Below are 20,584 nucleotides of genomic sequence, written 5' to 3' on the forward strand. Positions count from 1 at the left end.
TTATGGATAACCCTAATCTTTTTGAGAATCTGACCCAAAATGTTCTAACAAAAGAGCATACGCAAGAACCACATAAAAGGGCCTACCCATCCGAAGTTTGTATCAGGCAGTGAGGTGCGGCTCATGAGAAGTCATGCACCTTTCATTGGTTCTAACTGCATATCTGGTGTTTGTATTGGCATTTATATAGTACGTATCTAATAGGATAGTAATGTTGCCTTGTACATCAGCTAGGGATTTACACATTTACATTTCATAGTGACATTACATTTCACGTATTTACAATTTTAGGCACATGGAGATTTGGTGATTTTCGCAGAAGCACGTGCGTTATAGATAAATGCCCGGACAAGAACCCAGGTCCCAAGCCAGCAGCCTGGTTACACATCATTATATAAATGTACCAATATTAATTTGGGTATAATATAAATATTTCTTGGTGATCATTTTCCTTTGAAAGTGCAACAAAACTTGTATTTGTAAAGCACACGTTCACCACCATCGGGGCATCTTGGCGCTGAATAACAGATGTTTATTGTTTCCCAACTCAATGGTACTCATTTTATCGACCTCGAAAAGGATGAGGGGCTAAGTGGACCCGCCGGGATTGAAACCTGTGACCATGAGGTCGAACACAGGCCCCTGCAGTGGATGCATTAGTCCACTAAGCCACCAGACCAGACTTTCCCCTTGTGGTGTAACAGATAATGTTGTGGGGTTGCCTATGTTAAAGGAGCACAACTTGAGTTTGGAATGGCAGCTGTCCTGTGGCAATTACTTTTGTGAGCTCCATGTACAGCAGGAATCCTTATTCTGTGCAAGAGGTTGGCCTAAATCCTACATATCTCTGAACTCGCGGTCTGTGCTGCACGGCCTAGACCTCAGTTCATGCCAGCTGACCTCTTCAGGGCTGCGGAAAATGCGAATTGATAACTCAGAGGTCTATCACGAAAAAAGTATGCATTTTTATCTCCCTTATTATTATTAATAATTGTTGGCATATGTTGAAAGTGGAAATTGCCTCCATATAAACTGTCTTCATTTCTAGGTAGATTTTCAATCTTTTTTTGCAGACTTGTGATGAGAGGATAAAGACAGGCGAGATTTCAAAAGTTGCATTATTTATTCAAAATCACCGAGTGGTTTTGCTCTCTAACATCACTAACAGATCACAACCCAATCCCTGCACATGCACACACATACAGTTATGTTATTCATTTTGGGTGTTCTATATAGCCATTCAAGATTGTGTACAGATGCAGTCTGCAAGGTGACTTTGAAAAAGTCTAGACTGTGCTCTTGCAATGGAGACAATCATTGTCATCACATTTTCTCAAATTCAGGACAACAGCCTCACCCATATTATTTCATCTTCCCTCTTGTGCAGAAGGAGGAACATTCTGTATCCCCTTTGTCTCTAGACTAATCTATATTTAATCTGTTTCAAGACAGAGGAAATTAGAAACAACATTTTGATAGCTATGTAAGAGGCTGTGTGTTTTTCTTCTTTTATTTACGGTCTTGCTTGTAAGAGCAGTGCTCAATTTGTAAATAAATAAGTGCCAGGGTCCAAGGTATTTCTCACGAGGTCACTGCAGGTTGCACTACCAACTGGACCTGCCATCACTGTCACATGACCGTATAATCGCCCCCTACTTAATATCACGCTCCAATAAATGTGACATTATTTTTAGGTGCACATTTAATAATTAAACTGATGTTTTATGTTAAACAATAGACTGCGCCACCATGTGGTGGACTGTCATATGTAAATTCTTTTGTTAATAAAGTGGCGGTGTCAAGCACTAGCAAACACCGGCACAAATTAAGCACATCTTGTGAGCCTGTAAGCATTATCCGCCATCTGTTGTTAAACGTTTGTGCCTTAATGTTAGAAAGTCCTGATCCAAGTCACATTATGCAGATTAAATGATCTTCTGTACATAGTGTTAATAAGCACAATTCTCAGTATTCTGAAGATCGAGTACAGATCGGCTTGACCATCAAGACGGTCACATGACTCTTTCAGTCTCCTATTCTGTCTCCAATGCCATTTCTTAATGCATCCTTTCGATATACGTTTGAGACTTTGTAACCACTTAATGCTGGATTGTTCTTTAACATTGAGTCCTATGAATCCCCCCATATACCTGTTGTAAACGTAATCACATAACCTGTAAAGCACTCTGATACCCTCAGGTCTAGCTAGTGCTATATAAAGCTAAAAAATTAATAATAAAATAATTTATATCATGTTTAACTCCCACCATACAAATGTTTAAATGCTCCCTGGGCAGCCATTCAATATGTTGAGGTCATGCCTGTTAGTGTTTTTTGTGGGACCTGAGCCAAAAACGTTAGCCTGGGCCGCTCCGGGCTGTCTATTCTCCTAATTAAAAGGGCCCTGATAAAGACAAAAAAAACAATGTGGGGCCAAGTGACATCTATTGGTAGGCTGTGTTAGCTTCCACATTGTTACAATAAATAGCACAGGCTTGCTTTACCAATCAATCTTTAGATTTAGCTGGAGCCTTAGATATGGGTCTGGTGCATATTGTCCTCTCTTTCTGTCACCTCTCTCTATCACCTGCCCTCGTGGCAGTCTTGTTTAACCTCTAAGGCAAACGCTTGCAAGAAACAAACATTTGTAATTTTCTTTGCAAAATGGGTATTCTTTTTTTTTTTTTTTTCTTTTTTTTTTTTTTTTTTAGTAACTGGGTCCAGTTGCTTTATTGGCACAAGTTACATCCTGGGCATTCTTTCTGTCAGTGAAGCTGGCAGCAACGGTGCAGTAGTTGCTGCCTGTAAATTATTGGGTTGCTGGTAGGTAGGGGGAGTAAAACTGTACTCGAGCAGAAACCATACTCCTTGTCAAAACGAAGCCAGAACCAAACCAACAAACCCCAAATTAACCTGTTTACAGTCCCCTGGTAGCTTCACACAGAGCCTTCCGGCTTAACCGATAGGTAATGTGTAAAGTATGTGTTCAGCACTTCAAACAGTAGCACAGTGATAACACAACACAAATGGATCCCACATCAGATTTAGACATTTAGATTAATATTTACTAAATAAAACAAGATCAAAATGACAAAAATCCAATCAGTAGAACCGGAGATATGCATTTAAAGATTTCAGTGAAAATAGCGCCGAAAAGCACAAAGAGCCAACTGTGGATATGTGGTCGCCCCGACCGTGACAAAGTCACAAATTCAGGCCGACCACGAACCAGGGCAAGGCGACTACAGGGACCCAGTTAGGCATGCTGAACAAAAGTACCTTAATCCTGGTTGCGGAGTGTTGCAAGGTTCTGTGTTGTTGACGATCTCATCAATGAGGGCTTGTGATGCAAAGTCCGGCGTAGAGGATGTGTTGCACAGTCGAAGCGATGCGCAAATTCTGAGAAGTTCCAAGGCTCCTTTGCGAGAACCTCTGTCATCGTTGAGGCTGCCATCAATGAGAGATTTTCAATGCAAACTTGCGTGGGGAAAGCTTTGCAATGTGGCAGTTCAAATGCAGGCTGCGAGGTTGAGGCGGAGTCCTTACACTGATTGGATCCTCGCAGCAGAGGCGATGCGTTGGCTGTGCACGGAATTATGCCACATAGCAGTGGAAATGCTGCAGTTCTATTAGGTCCATAGATGGGCCCACAGGGCACCTTCAGGCCTACTTCCATGGGTCCAGGACTGGGATGGCATCACTTGGCAGGGCAGAACTCACAGATGGTAGAGTCTAAGTGCTGGCTTCAAAGTTGTTAGATTCAAAATTATTATACTCCCAACTGATTTAATCCCCAAGCCAAGACAACGTACTTAGTTAGTCTGGAGTCCTTATTTACTTCGAAAGAAAAAAACTATTTATTGTACAATTCACAGTTATATCATAAACATTTTAGTTTTCAGGCACAAAGAGAATTAGAGGTGGTGAAAAAGGTGAAAATAAAGCCCAGTGAGAATAATCATAGCCTATAAAGTGAAATAAGTGTATAAAAGGTCTTTTTTTTAAAAACAATGAGGAGCATATAAGAGTGTAACGAGTCTTTTTTGCTCTCCCTTTGTTGGAGTCGACGACGTTTCAACCCTCTCTGGGTACGGGGTCTCTTCAGGACAGTATCTGGGGACTACAAGCAAGGAAGAAGTAAGTGCCCGAAATATACTTGATAGGAGAGTTGACTAAAGGCTCCAGTTATTTATTGGCTTACCTAATTGTATTCAAAATGGAATTGCAGGATAGAAGATGGTATATGTCTGACGAATTCTATAATTACAAAAAGGATATATAAGGAATGTAAAAATTGTGTCCTTATAAGGTATATCTATCTCTATACTATTTGTTAAAAGGCAAGTATTACTTATTAGACCCATACGTAATTAATCAAAGTATGAGCCTAACATTGAATATGAGGATATCTTCCTAATAGGGCCATGAACCCTAGGTAGGTCATAGTCCTCACCATGTAGTGTTATGTTACTTACTTGGAGCAATTAATGTCTCCGTTTTCTCCTCGGATAATGGCAATGCTTGACAATATCGGGTCTATTTGGTCAGTCCATATAATGATCTACAAAAATATATAATAAGGGACAATCGGTACCCGAAACTACAGTATAAAACTTTTTACTTTAATATCAATATGCGACCATTACTCACAGAACTGATGTGAGGATATCCGTGATCCAATTCCGACTGTGTTTATATCCCAGTAATGAATACCTGTGGGACATTGAGGCCACGGTTACTGCCAAGATATCACAAGGGGAGATAGTTTTAAAAAGGCGGAATACGTAAGTAACTTACTATGTGGAGACGAACGAATTAAGCACTCGAATCCGGAACGAATAAAGCATCCAAATCTGCCGCGCAAGTCGGGGAACAGTGTCCAAGGCAACGGAAGTATTTTATTCAACCCGGAAGTGGACGTATACACGCTAGAGATCGGGGGAATAGGATACAATGGCGGCCATCTTAACGGGGGTTAATCAATTAGTCTCTAGGGTCCTTCTATATGAGAAGGAACTCAAGATGTAAAAAATCTTCTCCCGGGATTGGGCGCGTAGGTGTAAGAATAGTATGCGTAACCCCAGAGGTATACACAAGGGGAATTGTGTGCCAACAACCCAATGGACAGGGAATGTAAAACAATGGCGGCCATCTTAGAGAGGTGTGTTTATCTGATATTCTCTATGGTAATTGGGACTTAAGGCGCATATGTATAGGAGAGCAAAATAGACTTGTCAGTCATAATCTTAAAACGTCTCTTAGTACATTATTCCTAGTACATATAGCGTTCGATAAGGAGTAATGTAAAGGCTGACTTCATACAAAGGTCTATTAATGCATCAGTACTGATCACTGTATCAATATTTTCAGGGCAGTGCATCATTTTTGAACAAAGCAATACATCGTTTTCTGGTCAAGCAACAAGTTATATTTCATTACATTTGATGTTACACATAATAGACTTGTCAGTCAATATTACAATAAATCAATGTTGAAATAAAACCCAACCGTAACATAAGAAAGATTGAATCCATTCCTCAAGAACTGCTGACATTCTACCAATTAATGTTCTAGTACAGGCCCCATATCTTTTCATCTCCTATGTCAATTAGACCATATGTTTAAACAATATATTTACTGAGCCCATTATCAAGAATGGGGCTATTTCAATTATCTTTCAATGTAAACTTATGAATTTCCGCCATTCCTCTAGGCTATTCAGACCAAGAGTTGTCGATTGACACTTATCGATCCACTTACATTCCAGTGTCTGTAGCAGGATTGACATATCCCCTCCCCTAGGTGGCAGTTTAGCTTTTTCAATTACCTGCCACCTAATGTCTTCGGGTGAGTGATCTTTCTCCTTATAATGCTCGACAAGTGGAGCATTTTCAGTAGAGCACCGTATTCTGCTTCGATGTTGGCAGATACGGTTTTTGACTGGTTGAGTAGTCTGTCCAATGTAAATTAACTCACACGGACACCAGATACAGTATATAACATTACAGGTCGAGCAGTTCGAAAAATCGCGCAAGACGTAGTTAATGTTAGCATGTGAGAAGGACTTGGTTTCCTTAGTAAATTTACAAGCGATACAACTACCGCATTTATGATGTCCAGTAATCGGGGGTAGAGACCAAAGGTCAGTGAGGCTACCTTTCTGTTCCTTGACACTTGTATCAGAATGGACCAAATGGTCTCTTATGTTTTTCCCTTTTCTAAAGGAAAACATAGGCAACTCATGACCAATGTTAAGGGTATTCAATGTGAGCCAGTGTCTTTTTATGGTCTTTTGGATTTGTGTGCTCAAGGGACAGAAAGTGGTCACACATACCAATTTGGGTGATGGTGTTTTTTCAGATTTTTCCAAGAGTGTCTCACGGGGACTGAACCAGGCACGTTTCATAGATGTTTTTATCAATCTCTTGGGATAGCCCCTCTCTTTAAGACTAGTACTCAAGATGTCTGCTTCTCTGAAGAAATCAACCTTCTCCGTACAATTCCTTCTGAGCCTTAAGAATTGTCCATATGGAAGGCCATCCCTTAAGGCTCTAGGATGGAAACTGTTGTATTGTAGGAGGGTATTTCTATCCGTAGGTTTACGGTATAGAGTTACATCTAAATAATTGTTATTGTTTCTGATTTTCAAATCCAGAAAGGGAATTGACTCCTTGTCTGAGTTCGATGTAAACTTTAAGGATGTTTGACACTCATGTAGATATTTGATGAATGATTCAAGCTCTCCTTCATTTCCCTTCCATATGAAGAAGATGTCATCAATATAACGCCTCCAACACCTTAAGTTGTTAACCCCTTCCATGCGGGGCGGATTCCCCCGCGGTGCTGACTGCTGCTTGCGCGGGCGGGCTCATGACGGAACGGTTCCGTCATGAGCACAGCTCAACCGACGCTCATGACGGAACCGTTCCGTCATGAGCGTCGAAGGGGTTAATGAATGGGTTGGAGGCGTCATAGATGTATTTCTCCTCAAATGCGCCAACATAAAGATTTGCTAGGTTTGGCGCAAAAATAGCGCCCATTGATGTACCTGAGCATTGTTGATAAAATGAGGTATTGAACTTGAAGTAGTTCATCGTCAAAGATATTTCAAGAAGATCAATTATAAAATCCGTGGGAACTAGTACGGGACCTGGACGAGTATTTAGAACGGATTTGATGACTTCCATACTCTCTGCTTGCGGTATATTAGTATACAATGACTCTATGTCCATTGTAACTAAAGTATCCTCACTAGGGTCAAAGTCCATCCCTTCTATAAGATTGATCATATGTGTGCTGTCTCTCACATATGCAGGTAGCTCAGGTATGTAGTCCTTAATGAAGCTGTTTATGTAGTTCCCAAGGGGTTCTAGAACCGATCCGCAACCTGAAAGGATAGGTCTGCCTGGTGGATTGGCAAGATCCTTATGCACTTTCGGTAATGTATAAAGGACTGGGGTCCTTGTTAGTTTTACATTGAGATATTCAAACTCATGTTTGTTTAGAAAACCTTCTTCTACTCCTTTCTGTGTGACCGTGCGTATACATTCCTGAATTAGACTTATAGGATCTCTTTGCAGTCTTTTATAGTGGTTCACATTGCTTAACTGTCTCATTATCTCTGCTTCATAGCTTTTTCTCTCCTGAATGACAATTCCACCCCCCTTATCTGCCGGCTTCAGAATGATTGATTCATCTTTTTTCAGGATGTTTAGGGCTTCACGTTCTAGTTTGGTGATGTTAAATGGGGTATAGATTTTTTTATTTTTCAATTTTAGGATATCTGCCAGAACTCCCTTTTCAAATGCCATAATCTCTGCAGGCATCATGTTATTAGATGGAAAGAATGTAGATTTGGGTCGCATCTGGAGTTTATTTGAGTCTGGGACTACTGTTTCTCTCTCAGTAAAAAACACCTTTAATCTCAGTGTTCTAAAAAATCTATGTAGTTCCGTCTGCAGTTTGAAAAAGTCAGTAGATTCAGTTAGGACATATGAAAGGCCTTTGTTCAATAATGATAATTCATTGATGCTAAGTTGGTGTGCTGACAAATTAAAGACAGGAATGGTATTGTCTAGATTTCTAGTCGTCATGTTGATCACAGGCTCATATATTTGATCTTGAATCAATATCTCATTCGATGTACTAACTACTGTCCCGGAGGACCCCATGTGTAATACTGGCGTCGAGTCTGTCTCTCGCCTGCAAATTGATGCCAATTCCTTCTCTGGTTCCGATTGGTACCTCTGCCCCTTGGGCCCTGTCCTAAAAAAGGCTGCTGTAGGGAGGTGTGTGGTAGTGGTTGATTTTGTTGTTGTTGCAATCCACTGGGGCCTTCCCCCGCGTCGTCTGAGGAAGTAGACCCTGCAGAAGATTCTGAGAAACCTACTAAAGTGTTGTTTCTATATCTGCCCCACGTAACACTCTTTTTATATTGTTGAGGTTGGTTATAATAATCTTCCTGTAAATAGGGAAATGCTTTTTCTTTGCTGTATGCTACAATGTCTTTCTGTACCTTATCGGCTTTCTTTTTTAATTCGAAACAATTGAAATCATGTATCGATTTATTCAATTTTTCCAATGCGAGCTTAGATTCTTCTAAGCTGTCACATCCGAATAGTTCTTTTTCCAGATTTTCTATTTCAAGCAGTTCTTGTTTACTATGTTCCAGAGCTGTTTCTATACCTAATACCATCCAATGTCTGGAGCAAGTCACTGAGATATTAGAAAAACCACCTTTGAATCTTTTGTCTTCTCTAAATATCCCAGGGACATTCCTCACTATCAACCCTTGGGGAATAATTCCAGCTTTTAGGTACTCGGTCAGCATGCGGGCATGCAGTTCAGTACGTACATGTTTCTTCTTGGTACGTTCGAGTCTCTCCAATAGGGTGGATTTAGGATTGGTTGGAATCGCTGGTGTAGGTGTTGAGAAGAGAGAAGGACCACTGATAACTCTAGCTATATATTCCTCAGTATAAAGAGGAGCCTCTGACATAGCTAGTGTAGTCTTTTATGTAATAGTCACTATATAATAGTGAATCCACAGTTGAACCTATAAAGAATACTAACAGACAAACATACACATAACCCTCATGGGGTATTGAGCAATATATTCCAATGCTCTTGCAGAATCCTGCGCAATCAATATTTCTAACGAACAAGAGCAACCCATATGTCCCTGTGAACTGGGTATTACTATTAAGTAAGAACAGTGTCCACAAGGAACTTATTCACAAAGATGAATTAGCAATTTTGGAGTCAAAATTATTATACTCCCAACTGATTTAATCCCCAAGCCAAGACAACGTACTTAGTTAGTCTGGAGTCCTTATTTACTTCGAAAGAAAAAAACAATTTATTGTACAATTCACAGTTATATCATAAACATTTTAGTTTTCAGGCACAAAGAGAATTAGAGGTGGTGAAAAAGGTGAAAATAAAGCCCAGTGAGAATAATCATAGCCTATAAAGTGAAATAAGTGTATAAAAGGTCTTTTTTTAAAAAACAATGAGGAGCATATAAGAGTGTAACGAGTCTTTTTTGCTCTCCCTTTGTTGGAGTCGACGACGTTTCAACCCTCTCTGGGTACGGGGTCTCTTCAGGACAGTATCTGGGGACTACAAGCAAGGAAGAAGTAAGTGCCCGAAATATACTTGATAGGAGAGTTGACTAAAGGCTCCAGTTATTTATTGGCTTACCTAATTGTATTCAAAATGGAATTGCAGGATAGAAGATGGTATATGTCTGACGAATTCTATAATTACAAAAAGGATATATAAGGAATGTAAAAATTGTGTCCTTATAAGGTATATCTATCTCTATACTATTTGTTAAAAGGCAAGTATTACTTATTAGACCCATACGTAATTAATCAAAGTATGAGCCTAACATTGAATATGAGGATATCTTCCTAATAGGGCCATGAACCCTAGGTAGGTCATAGTCCTCACCATGTAGTGTTATGTTACTTACTTGGAGCAATTAATGTCTCAGTTTTCTCCTCGGATAATGGCAATGCTTGACAATATCGGGTCTATTTGGTCAGTCCATATAATGATCTACAAAAATATATAATAAGGGACAATCGGTACCCGAAACTACAGTATAAAACTTTTTACTTTAATATCAATATGCGACCATTACTCACAGAACTGATGTGAGGATATCCGTGATCCAATTCCGACTGTGTTTATATCCCAGTAATGAATACCTGTGGGACATTGAGGCCACGGTTACTGCCAAGATATCACAAGGGGAGATAGTTTTAAAAAGGCGGAATACGTAAGTAACTTACTATGTGGAGACGAACGAATTAAGCACTCGAATCCGGAACGAATAAAGCATCCAAATCTGCCGCGCAAGTCGGGGAACAGTGTCCAAGGCAACGGAAGTATTTTATTCAACATCTTGAGTTCCTTCTCATATAGAAGGACCCTAGAGACTAATTGATTAACCCCCGTTAAGATGGCCGCCATTGTATCCTATTCCCCCGATCTCTAGCGTGTATACGTCCACTTCTGGGTTGAATAAAATACTTCAGTTGCCTTGGACACTGTTCCCCGACTTGCGCGGCAGATTTGGATGCTTTATTCGTTCCGGATTCGAGTGCTTAATTCGTTCGTCTCCACATAGTAAGTTACTTACGTATTCCGCCTTTTTAAAACTATCTCCCCTTGTGATATCTTGGCAGTAACCGTGGCCTCAATGTCCCACAGGTATTCATTACTGGGATATAAACACAGTCGGAATTGGATCACGGATATCCTCACATCAGTTCTGTGAGTAATGGTCGCATATTGATATTAAAGTAAAAAGTTTTATACTGTAGTTTCGGGTACCGATTGTCCCTTATTATATATTTTTGTAGATCATTATATGGACTGACCAAATAGACCCGATATTGTCAAGCATTGCCATTATCCGAGGAGAAAACGGAGACATTAATTGCTCCAAGTAAGTAACATAACACTACATGGTGAGGGCTATGACCTACCTAGGGTTCATGGCCCTATTAGGAAGATATCCTCATATTCAATGTTAGGCTCATACTTTGATTAATTACGTATGGGTCTAATAAGTAATACTTGCCTTTTAACAAATAGTATAGAGATAGATATACCTTATAAGGACACAATTTTTACATTCCTTATATATCCTTTTTGTAATTATAGAATTCGTCAGACATATACCATCTTCTATCCTGCAATTCCATTTTGAATACAATTAGGTAAGCCAATAAATAACTGGAGCCTTTAGTCAACTCTCCTATCAAGTATATTTCGGGCACTTACTTCTTCCTTGCTTGTAGTCCTCAGATACTGTCCTGAAGAGACCCCGTACCCAGAGAGGGTTGAAACGTCGTCGACTCCAACAAAGGGAGAGCAAAAAAGACTAGTTACACTCTTATATGCTCCTCATTGTTTTTAAAAAAAAGACCTTTTATACACTTATTTCACTTTATAGGCTATGATTATTCTCACTGGGCTTTATTTTCACCTTTTTCACCACCTCTAATTCTCTTTGTGCCTGAAAACTAAAATGTTTATGATATAACTGTGAATTGTACAATAAATTGTTTTTTTCTTTCGAAGTAAATAAGGACTCCAGACTAACTAAGTACGTTGTCTTGGCTTGGGGATTAAATCAGTTGGGAGTATAATAATTTTGACTCCAAAATTGCTAATTAATCTTTGTGAATAAGTTCCTTGTGGACACTGTTCTTACTTAATAGTAATACCCAGTTCACAGGGACATATGGGTTGCTCTTGTTCGTTAGAAATAAAAATTTCAAAGTTGTTAGAGCCTTCTTTCCCTGAGGCTCTAGTCAGGAGGCCAGCCAACTAGCCCATGAATCATCTCTCTGGGGTCTTGGGTTTAACAGAGACCAGTCCAGTCCTTCTCAGCCAGGGAAGAAGGCAGCAGGGCAGCAGTCCTTCAGATCAGCAGTCCAGCAGAGTCGCAGTCGTTTCAGCAACACAGCAGTCCTTCTTCCAGTAAGATTATCCACAGGCCCAAAAGTGTACTAAAGAGTTGGTGTCTGAGGTCCAATATTTATACCTGGGTGTTTACTTTGAAGTGAGCTGAAGCTTCTACAGGTTTCCCTTTGATGTCCATAGGCTTCCTGCCTTCTCTACCCTGGCTCCAGACTAACTACAGGGAGTATGCAGCACTTTGTGTGGAGGCAGGACACAGCTGATTCAAGCGTAAGTAGAGCTGTGCCCAGCTGCCCCCTCCCATCCTGCCAGTGATGGCACATCCCAGACTACCTAAGCTTGTGTGTGGCTGTCTAGGAGGAATACACAAAGCCCAACTGTCAGCTACACATAGTCATGTGACCCAGATACAGGTTACTGTCACTAAATGGCAGAGGCAGGAAAATGGCAAGTTTCTAAAAGTGTCACTTTCAAAATTGTTATTTAAAATCCGACTTCACCATATGAGAGGATGTTTCATTAAATTCCAAAGACCCTAACAAAGAACAAATAACTGTTCCCATTTGGAAGTTACAGTGTATTAAATGTAATAAGGTAACTCCAATGTTATCCTATGGGAGAGTCTAGTGAAAACTAATTTAAGAGTTTTTCACTATCAGGATGTGTACAACTAAAAAGTGCATGTCCGGCGTTTTAAATACACTGCACCCTGCCCTCTGGGTTGTCTAGGGCCTACCCCTGGGTTTACCTGCATGTAGTAAAAAGTCAGGTTTGGGCCTGGCAAACAATTTGCCAGGCTGATATTGCAGTTCAAAACTGCTCTTACAGTCTGCAGTGGCAGACCTAAGACATGTTTAAAGGGCTACTTAAGTGGGTGGCACAATCAGTGCTGCAGGCCCATTGGTAGCATTTTTATTTACAGGCCCAGGCACATTTAGTACCACTTCACTAAAGACTTACAAGTACATTAAATGTGCCAACTGGGAAGAATCCACATTTTTGGTAGTGAGCTTATACAGTTTAACACTGATTAGCAGTGGTAACATGCACAGAATCCTAAGGCCAGCAAAAACAAGAGAAGCAAATATAGGATGTGTGAAGGCAAAAGGTTTAGAGGAAGACCACCCTAAGGCTGACAGGTCTAACATTGCCTGTAGTGCTTACCATTAAAAAGTTATAAGAGCTATTTTCACTCTCATATTGTGATCAATCAATCAAGGATTTATAAATCGCAATAAATCACCGGTGATGGACTGTAGGTGCTGTGTTTACTTACTGCTTCATGGTCATAGGTTCATTCGAACAGCCAGGTCTTGAGTTCTCTCTTGAATTGCCGGAGTGATGAGGCGATGCTGAGGTGTAGGGGAAGGTTGTTCGAAGCTTTGGCCTCCAGGTGTGAGAAGGAGCATCCTCCCCCGTTGCTTCAGCAGATACAGGGGTGTGTGCGAGAAAGAGGGAGGTGGATCTTAGGTGTCTGGTGGGTTGGTGGAAAGTCGTGTGCTTGTGATAAGGTATTTGAAGAAGTGGTGACTCTTTAAGGAACAAATGCATTAGTAATAACACAGATATTCTAAGAAATCTTACAAAAATCATTAAGCTCGTTGATTCAACCTGCACAAACCTGCATGTGCTGTCAATTCTCGAATGTTATTAAGTTCCGTCAGTTTGCTGTAAAGTGCTCCACTGCCCTTGAAGTCATGTCTGTGCTATTGAACTTCTGTTAACAAAAATTATTATAGAGACCAAAAGATACGCCATCCTCATAATTCCAGAAAATAATAAATTGAAAAAGGGTAGATCAAAATGCATGTCATCCCTCCGCCCATGTATCATAAATAAACCTTGTGTCCTTACTGCTAACATTTTTATGATTACCTCCCAGCTTACACCAGAACGATTCAAAATCACATTTATAAATGAATTGTAATCCTAAAAGGAACGTCACAGATGCCTTAAAGGAGATGGAAATCCGAGTGATGTGTTAAATAAGAGTGCTAAGTAGGCTAATCCACATAAATTAAAAGGCAAAGAAGGTAACTAAGAGAGATCAAAAGAACAACATTATTTTTAGGTAAGCATGAATAAACTTTAAAAAAAGCACCATATGAATTTAATTACTGGTGGACAGAAACAGTGTTCAATATAGTAGAAACTACCCTTTCTTTGCAAGGCTGAGTTTTAGAAGTCTGACCAAATGCATGTTTTCTTTGTTCATGATCTTAAAACTAAAAAAATGTGAGAATGCTTGAGGCCGGCTGATTTGATCACAGAAATGTGTGTGGAAATCCAGCTATTTTGTTTTAGTGATGCCGAGAAGTATCCTTGCATTATAATAATAATAATAATAATAATCCACATTTGTAAAGCACGAACAATCACCCGTAAGGGTCTCTAGGCGCTGGGGGCTGTTGGGAAGATTAAGCAAGATATTGCCCAGAGTCACATGGTGCTGGGCTAATCTGCCGCCGGGGATTAAACCGTGATGCCCAGATTCCGGAGTCAGTCGCCCTGGCCGTGGCGCCACACCTCTTCGCAGGGGGCGGTATGGTCTCCCTCCCCAAGCTTTATTAGTCCCTGGGCACCCAAATCCCCCAGTGTTTATTTTTATTTATTAATGTGGCATTGTGGTAGACAAGCCACACCATCAAACATACAAAGGGTCATCACAAACCTGCCTGGGTTACTGCAATGCAATCAACACCACGGCCCCAAAGAAAGTATGCAAATTAAGGTGGATAGGACCTATCTGTATCTAAATCAGTTGAGGCACATTCCCTAGCTCAATCAATCAATCAGTAAACTTTATTCAGTTTCAGCATATAAAACTATAAAAGTTATCAATACATAAAAAATTCATAAAATGGTAACAAATTTCATCACACATTAAACTAGATTCCACAAGAGTCCATAATAATAAAAAACCTGAGGTACAAAATTAAATACATATTCCCTTGACCCTCGATCAAAAGTTTTAAACAGTTAAAAGGTTAGGTCCCAAGGCCATTTCTAATATATATTAGATATATTGACTCTCATTGTCTCCTCTGCACTGTCCTCATAGCATTTGGAGACATAGCCCAGTACAGCTTCAGAAGTCAAACATCTTGCTCCAACCGTTGATCAAGCAATGCGACTCCGATCCCCCAAACCAGATTAAATCAGAAGAAATATGTAGGCCCTAAAATCTTATTACTAAGTACCATATTCTAAAAAAAAGCCTTGAATCTGCACCTGAAAAATTGGACTAGTTTGGGTTGCATGTCAGCATACTTTCTACCGAAATATTGTATGATATAAATATTGTGTCCTAAATATAATTTTCAAAAATATCCTACTGGATGCAGATTTTCTATTGATATGTGGGGCGATGTTTTTGTAAAAGACATTTCAGATGCAACATTTATTACAGATGATATGCGACAGTGATATTCTGCACCATATCCCTAAGTTTACTATCCTTCTAAAGAGACATGAAGGCAAACTTCTTAAAAGAGGTCTTTACCTCATGCTAGTTAATTTCAGGACCTTCCACTTTTCAAGAGGGTGTAGGGCCGCTCCTATGCCTGCTCATAAGCTGTCACCCAAAGATTGATACAAGAGTCCCCCAGACTAATGCTCTGCAGCATCACCTACCTGCGGTTGGAGGCCAGTAGTGGTCCACAATACGCAATTTTAAAGCGCCTCCCAAGTGGTAAAAAAACAATAAGCTAGCACCATGCAAAATAATTAAATATTTAGTGAAACGGTGCTTTGATTTCTGCTCTCCTGTAACTTAAGACAGCTCGCATCAAAAATACCAACTACATTTTTTATAGCGTGGGGCACTTACCAGCTGTGGCAGCATAACAATGTATTCATAGAATGAGAGCAGGAGACAATAAAATATGAATTAACTGCACCCAGGATGTATCTGTTACTTTGACACTATCCGTTTCCTGCCGGGTTTCCTGGCTAGGAAGCCTTTAGGTGCATTATGTCACAGATTGAAGTGATAATGTAATGGCTGCTTTTCACACATCCTTTGACTTTAATGGCACATGGATGTGTGATTTAGCTCCAGCCTTTTACCCTGGAGTCAGTTGTATTTGTAAGACTGTTAGGTTATCTTGTCTTCTTACTACGCTCGAAAAAGTTTTATTTTGCTGGTCTGAGTAGTCATTCCCTTTTTAGAGCCTGAACTGAAAGCCCTTCTGCATGCATTGGTGCTTTGTGAAATTAAGATCTATCTGTCTGGCGCGCCACCGAGCAGAGAGCTGCTTCCAGTGTGGTCACGTGACGTCTTGCAGAGAAAAGGCTGCTGTGAGATCGATGCACTCAGAGGGTGCTCTACTGACCTTTAGATAGCAAGAAAAGCAATGGGATTGCAATTGGCATCTTTTGTCACCAGAAAACTATTGTACCTTAACAGCTGATATTGACTTCTCTAGACCAGTGTTTCCGCGCAGTGGGTACAGGAGCGGCGGAATGGTGTGGCTGGGAAATGGGGCGCGTGGTGTCAATAATGCTGTAGCGGGGTCTTTCTTTTTAGTTGTGCGACTAAGTAACATTTTAAAACGTTTTTTGCAGTTTTTTTCATAGCCAAGCAAACAATTAAATTTGACACTGTTAACACAGGATTTTTTAAATTTGAGCAAATTACATTTGTCTCCACTCGACAGTTATCTTATAGATGAGTGGCTCATCTCGCTTGGGCGATTAAGAAATGTTGAGAAGCTAACAAGGTATCCACGGCCTGCTTTGTATTCCAATTTGTGAAGAACTAGCTCAAGGAGGCATGATGTTGTAGGTAACCAGTTTAAATAGAAATGTCACCCCCAAAGCGTGATGCAATGTTAAGGCTTAGGTGCAAGCTAAATGAACAGGAGTCGAACCAAACTCCAAACCGGGACAATGAGAGTAAAAGGTAGGGACCTATTAGGCGCAGTGCAGGTTGCATTAGGAAATTAGTCACACGTGTGGTGCAGTGAAATTTATGAAAGAGATTGGTGTAGAGGCAGCAGTTGATCTTTTGGTCACATCAGAGTGTTCCCTGCTAACATAAATCTACAGTTATATCAAATACAGTTGTGATAGCGTATGTTTAGTCGGCAAATGCTACTGTGCTGTGCGTCTGTCGCTGGTGGCAATGTTAGTGGGACAGTGGCCTATGTTTTCAAGTCTCGGACAAGGGGAGAAGGGTTTGTGAGTTATAAGTTGTGTTGCTGCTCGACAGAACAAAAATTTAAATATTTTTGAGTGCTTCTTTTTGTGGTATGTGAAATAACTGCATTGACGTCATATTCGCCAGTCACTCGTATCAAAAAAAGACTGTCTAGCAATTAACTTAGACCTGATAATGCCTAGAAAATTGCCTCTTTGTTAATAGTGTGCTTGTATATCACTAGCACTGGGCTAGTCGTATCTTGGGTGGCTAAAGACGGCCTTTTGTGGTCATACTGACAGCTGCCTGTCAACCTTCTTCCTTAACTTTTTACCGCTCCCGCACTTGACGATAAGACAGGTCATGGATAAAGCCTGCTTCTTGTCCACTATCCCCACTGTCGCCATATTAACTCTTCTCCTTTTCTCATGTGTGTGCCTGTGTAGGGAGCTGTGCAAGATCGCCTTAAGCAGCTCAAAGAAGCACACCGCGACTTTGGACCCGCCTCCCAGCATTTTCTCTCCAGTAAGTACTTGTCAAAAGACGTGTAAATGAAGGAAATTATGCCCTGCTTTGTTTTGCGGTAGATGTGTTATTTCCTTACACTGTTCCATTTGTACATGGAGAACCATTCCCAATGGCGCTTTTTGATTTGTTGGGGATAATACCTTGAAAGTGGAGGACAGCGGTGGAACTTGAACTCTAAACTTTTCTTTTGTCCTGAGATCCTTCTCCCAGTTTAAAGGAAACAACACATTCTCCCTGCCCACCTTCACTTGACTAGGCCTTTATTAGCCAGAAAACATGGCAGTAGGTGACAGTGATTGGCATGCAAGTATTTGCTCCCCACAACAAGCAAACTGCAACAAAGCATTGCAGAAGCGTTGACATTATTTTTGCAAGTTCATCTCTACCAATCACTTTTTTACTGTATTTTGTTTTCATTTTTTTCAACATATTCATGACATACATACACTAGATAGTGCAAATGGGTTAGGACAACATCAGTATCCAATGAGAACAAGAAGGGCAAGATCAATTATGCTAAACAAATATTAATTCCTTGTAAACGTTTATTCTGCATGCAGTTGATGACTTTTAGTTCCTACAACTGAGTAGGGCATCCGATTACGCCATCTCAAGCACAATGCATATTGTATTAAACTTTCACATTGCGGATAATAACCGCAGGATATCTACGGCCACAGAACACCCTGAACAAGTCACTCTTTGCAGTGTAGTAGCCACACTCATGCCTGCATTGTGGTCATACTCATCCTGCTTGGTTTCCACATAGTCATATGAGTCATACTGTTCCTGTACATCTAAGTTGGCATGGTGCCCTTTAACCCATTTCCACATATGGGAAGGCCAGAGCGTGGTCAATTCAAGTGTTCTTTATATGTATGTGTGTATATAATATATGTGTTTGTGTGTGACTGTACATTTGTATCATGTGCTGCTATAGATTACACGCTATGAACACTCCTCCCATCTAGTGTTGGGATGAGAAAATTACATTTTTATTTGTTCGAAGAAAGACTTTGGGTTTTCAGGTGAGGCGCATACCTCCCCTGAGCGCAACCAGTGCACCAGGACACAGACTCCACCTCAGATACACCTATCTTTGAGAAACAGTTTTGTTTTCAGTAGCCATTAGTTAGAAAGATAAAAACATTTCCACACAGAGCACTTTTCTTATGTTTAGTATTCCCTTCTGTTCTACTGCAGCTTTTTAAAAATTGTTCTTCCTTATGCTCTTATAAAGCATGTTTCTGCATGTACATTTGGCATGCAGTCTCTGGTGCTACAAGTACTCTCTAGTAACGTGTGGTTACTTAAAGAATACCACTGAAGTGTTTTATTGGACACCACTGCACCTCAAGTGCCACAGTTCACAGATTTTAGCCCTCTGTGTCCCTGAGGGAAAAAAGTTAATTTGTAATCCAAATTCTGTGCTAGAGCCTGGATTTTATTTGAGATTACTGATAATTTTCTATCTGTAAATTCTCCTCCAGCCCAACGTGGCCATTGATATACTTTATAATATGCACAATGAAATTGTGAATATTCAAATATACTTCAACGATAGAGCATTAGAAGAAAGACGAATCTTGCACTAACCCTTGAACCTCTGCAGGCTCAAAGATTTATCCGAGTTGCAGGAGCGAAATCTCTGCATTGTCTTCGAGAAGGTGTTTCTGCTCCCTGTTGCATGGGATACCAAGGCTACAGCAGCTTCCCCAAGAAACTGAAAGCTTTGTTTCCCACCATTCCCATCTACAATGTGGATAAAGAGACCCATATTCATAATTGGCAGTGATACTTGACTTGGACAATGGCGGAAAACATACTGATTGCTAGTGACAATTAGCCTGATGTTAAAATGTTCTTTGAGTGAGATAGACTCTGGCCTTCTAGCAGCTTGCACACTAGCTGAAACCCATCTCACCAGTTCAAGTGGTGCATACACATCTTTACAGCCACTTGTGCACCAGCACGTCTGAGTTCTGAGGTTACAAGAGTAACCACTAAGCGCAGAGGTAGTAAAATCCTACCTTGACCAAAGTTTTGAACCTATGAAATTGGAAAAGGGAGACCCTGCCCGGGACAAGTCCCACAGATTAATTGAAGATCGGCTAATACAAATATTTGTATTCTTGGGTTTGTGCTTTTGCCTCGGAGCATAAGTGCTGCTACACAATTTTACTTTAACGTGGTTGCTTTTCATCACTGCCTAAGGGAGGAATCATAAGATTGGTGTCTTCCTGATATTAGGCACTGAGACTCATTTGTAGTATCAGCCTCCAACTTTATACACACAAATATCCCTGTGGAACAAAACAGAGACCTGGCTTGCAGAAACAATGTCTCCAACATACCCTGGTCCCATCCAAAGGCCGAGCACCCATTTTTCCCGGTATAGGTAACAACTGGCAAAATTTGCATTGCGAGAAAGCCCAGAAAGAGATAAATGTGCTGTAATCTGTTACCTAAATTCTGTATAAGTGGCTTATTACTTATTCTTGCGTTTGATACTGAGAAACTGTCGTTAATTTCGATCCAGGGTACAACTGCAAGGAACAGAATTGCATTCATCCCATAGTGAAATTGCGAGTACCTAAATCTCAGAGTTTGTTATGAGGGTCATGGTCTCTTGCAGGTCCTTATACTCGGCTAAATGATTCTTTGATAGAGTTGTAGATAGCCTGTGTTCTAAGGATAGTAAAATGTCAGTACGTGATATGCGATCCATTTTTTACGGTAACCAAACATCCCCTTCTCAATGCAGATTTGCCCAGGGAGACAGTGTTGTAGGCTTCATGGTCTATATGACAATGTAGTCACCTTTAGTAGAGTCACAGAGATAATGACATTTCTTTTGCAGTCGGTACATTCAATACATTGTTCAATCAGACATAATGACCTATTTTGAAATACATAGGGCTGTTCTTTATCTCAGGATCATTATCTATTCAGAAAAGCAACAGGAAGACACACTATTGT

The 20,584-nt window shown here is 40.3% G+C and overlaps 1 protein-coding gene across 4 annotated transcripts in view; it reads left to right on the forward strand.

The window, feature by feature from the left end:
* Positions 1-20,584, forward strand: part of UTRN (utrophin) — a 1,396,454-nt gene that overhangs the window by 1,079,235 nt on the left and 296,635 nt on the right. For all 4 annotated transcript variants that reach the window (XM_085612275.1, XM_085612279.1, XM_085612276.1 and 1 more), the window contains one exon: positions 17,524-17,602. In XM_085612275.1, coding sequence (XP_085468401.1) covers positions 17,524-17,602 — 79 coding nt within the window. The remainder of the gene's footprint in view (positions 1-17,523; positions 17,603-20,584) is intronic.

This window comes from Triturus cristatus, chromosome 6 (assembly GCF_964204655.1).
Source record: "Triturus cristatus chromosome 6, aTriCri1.1, whole genome shotgun sequence".
In the NCBI taxonomy this organism is placed as follows: Eukaryota; Metazoa; Chordata; class Amphibia; order Caudata; family Salamandridae; genus Triturus; species Triturus cristatus.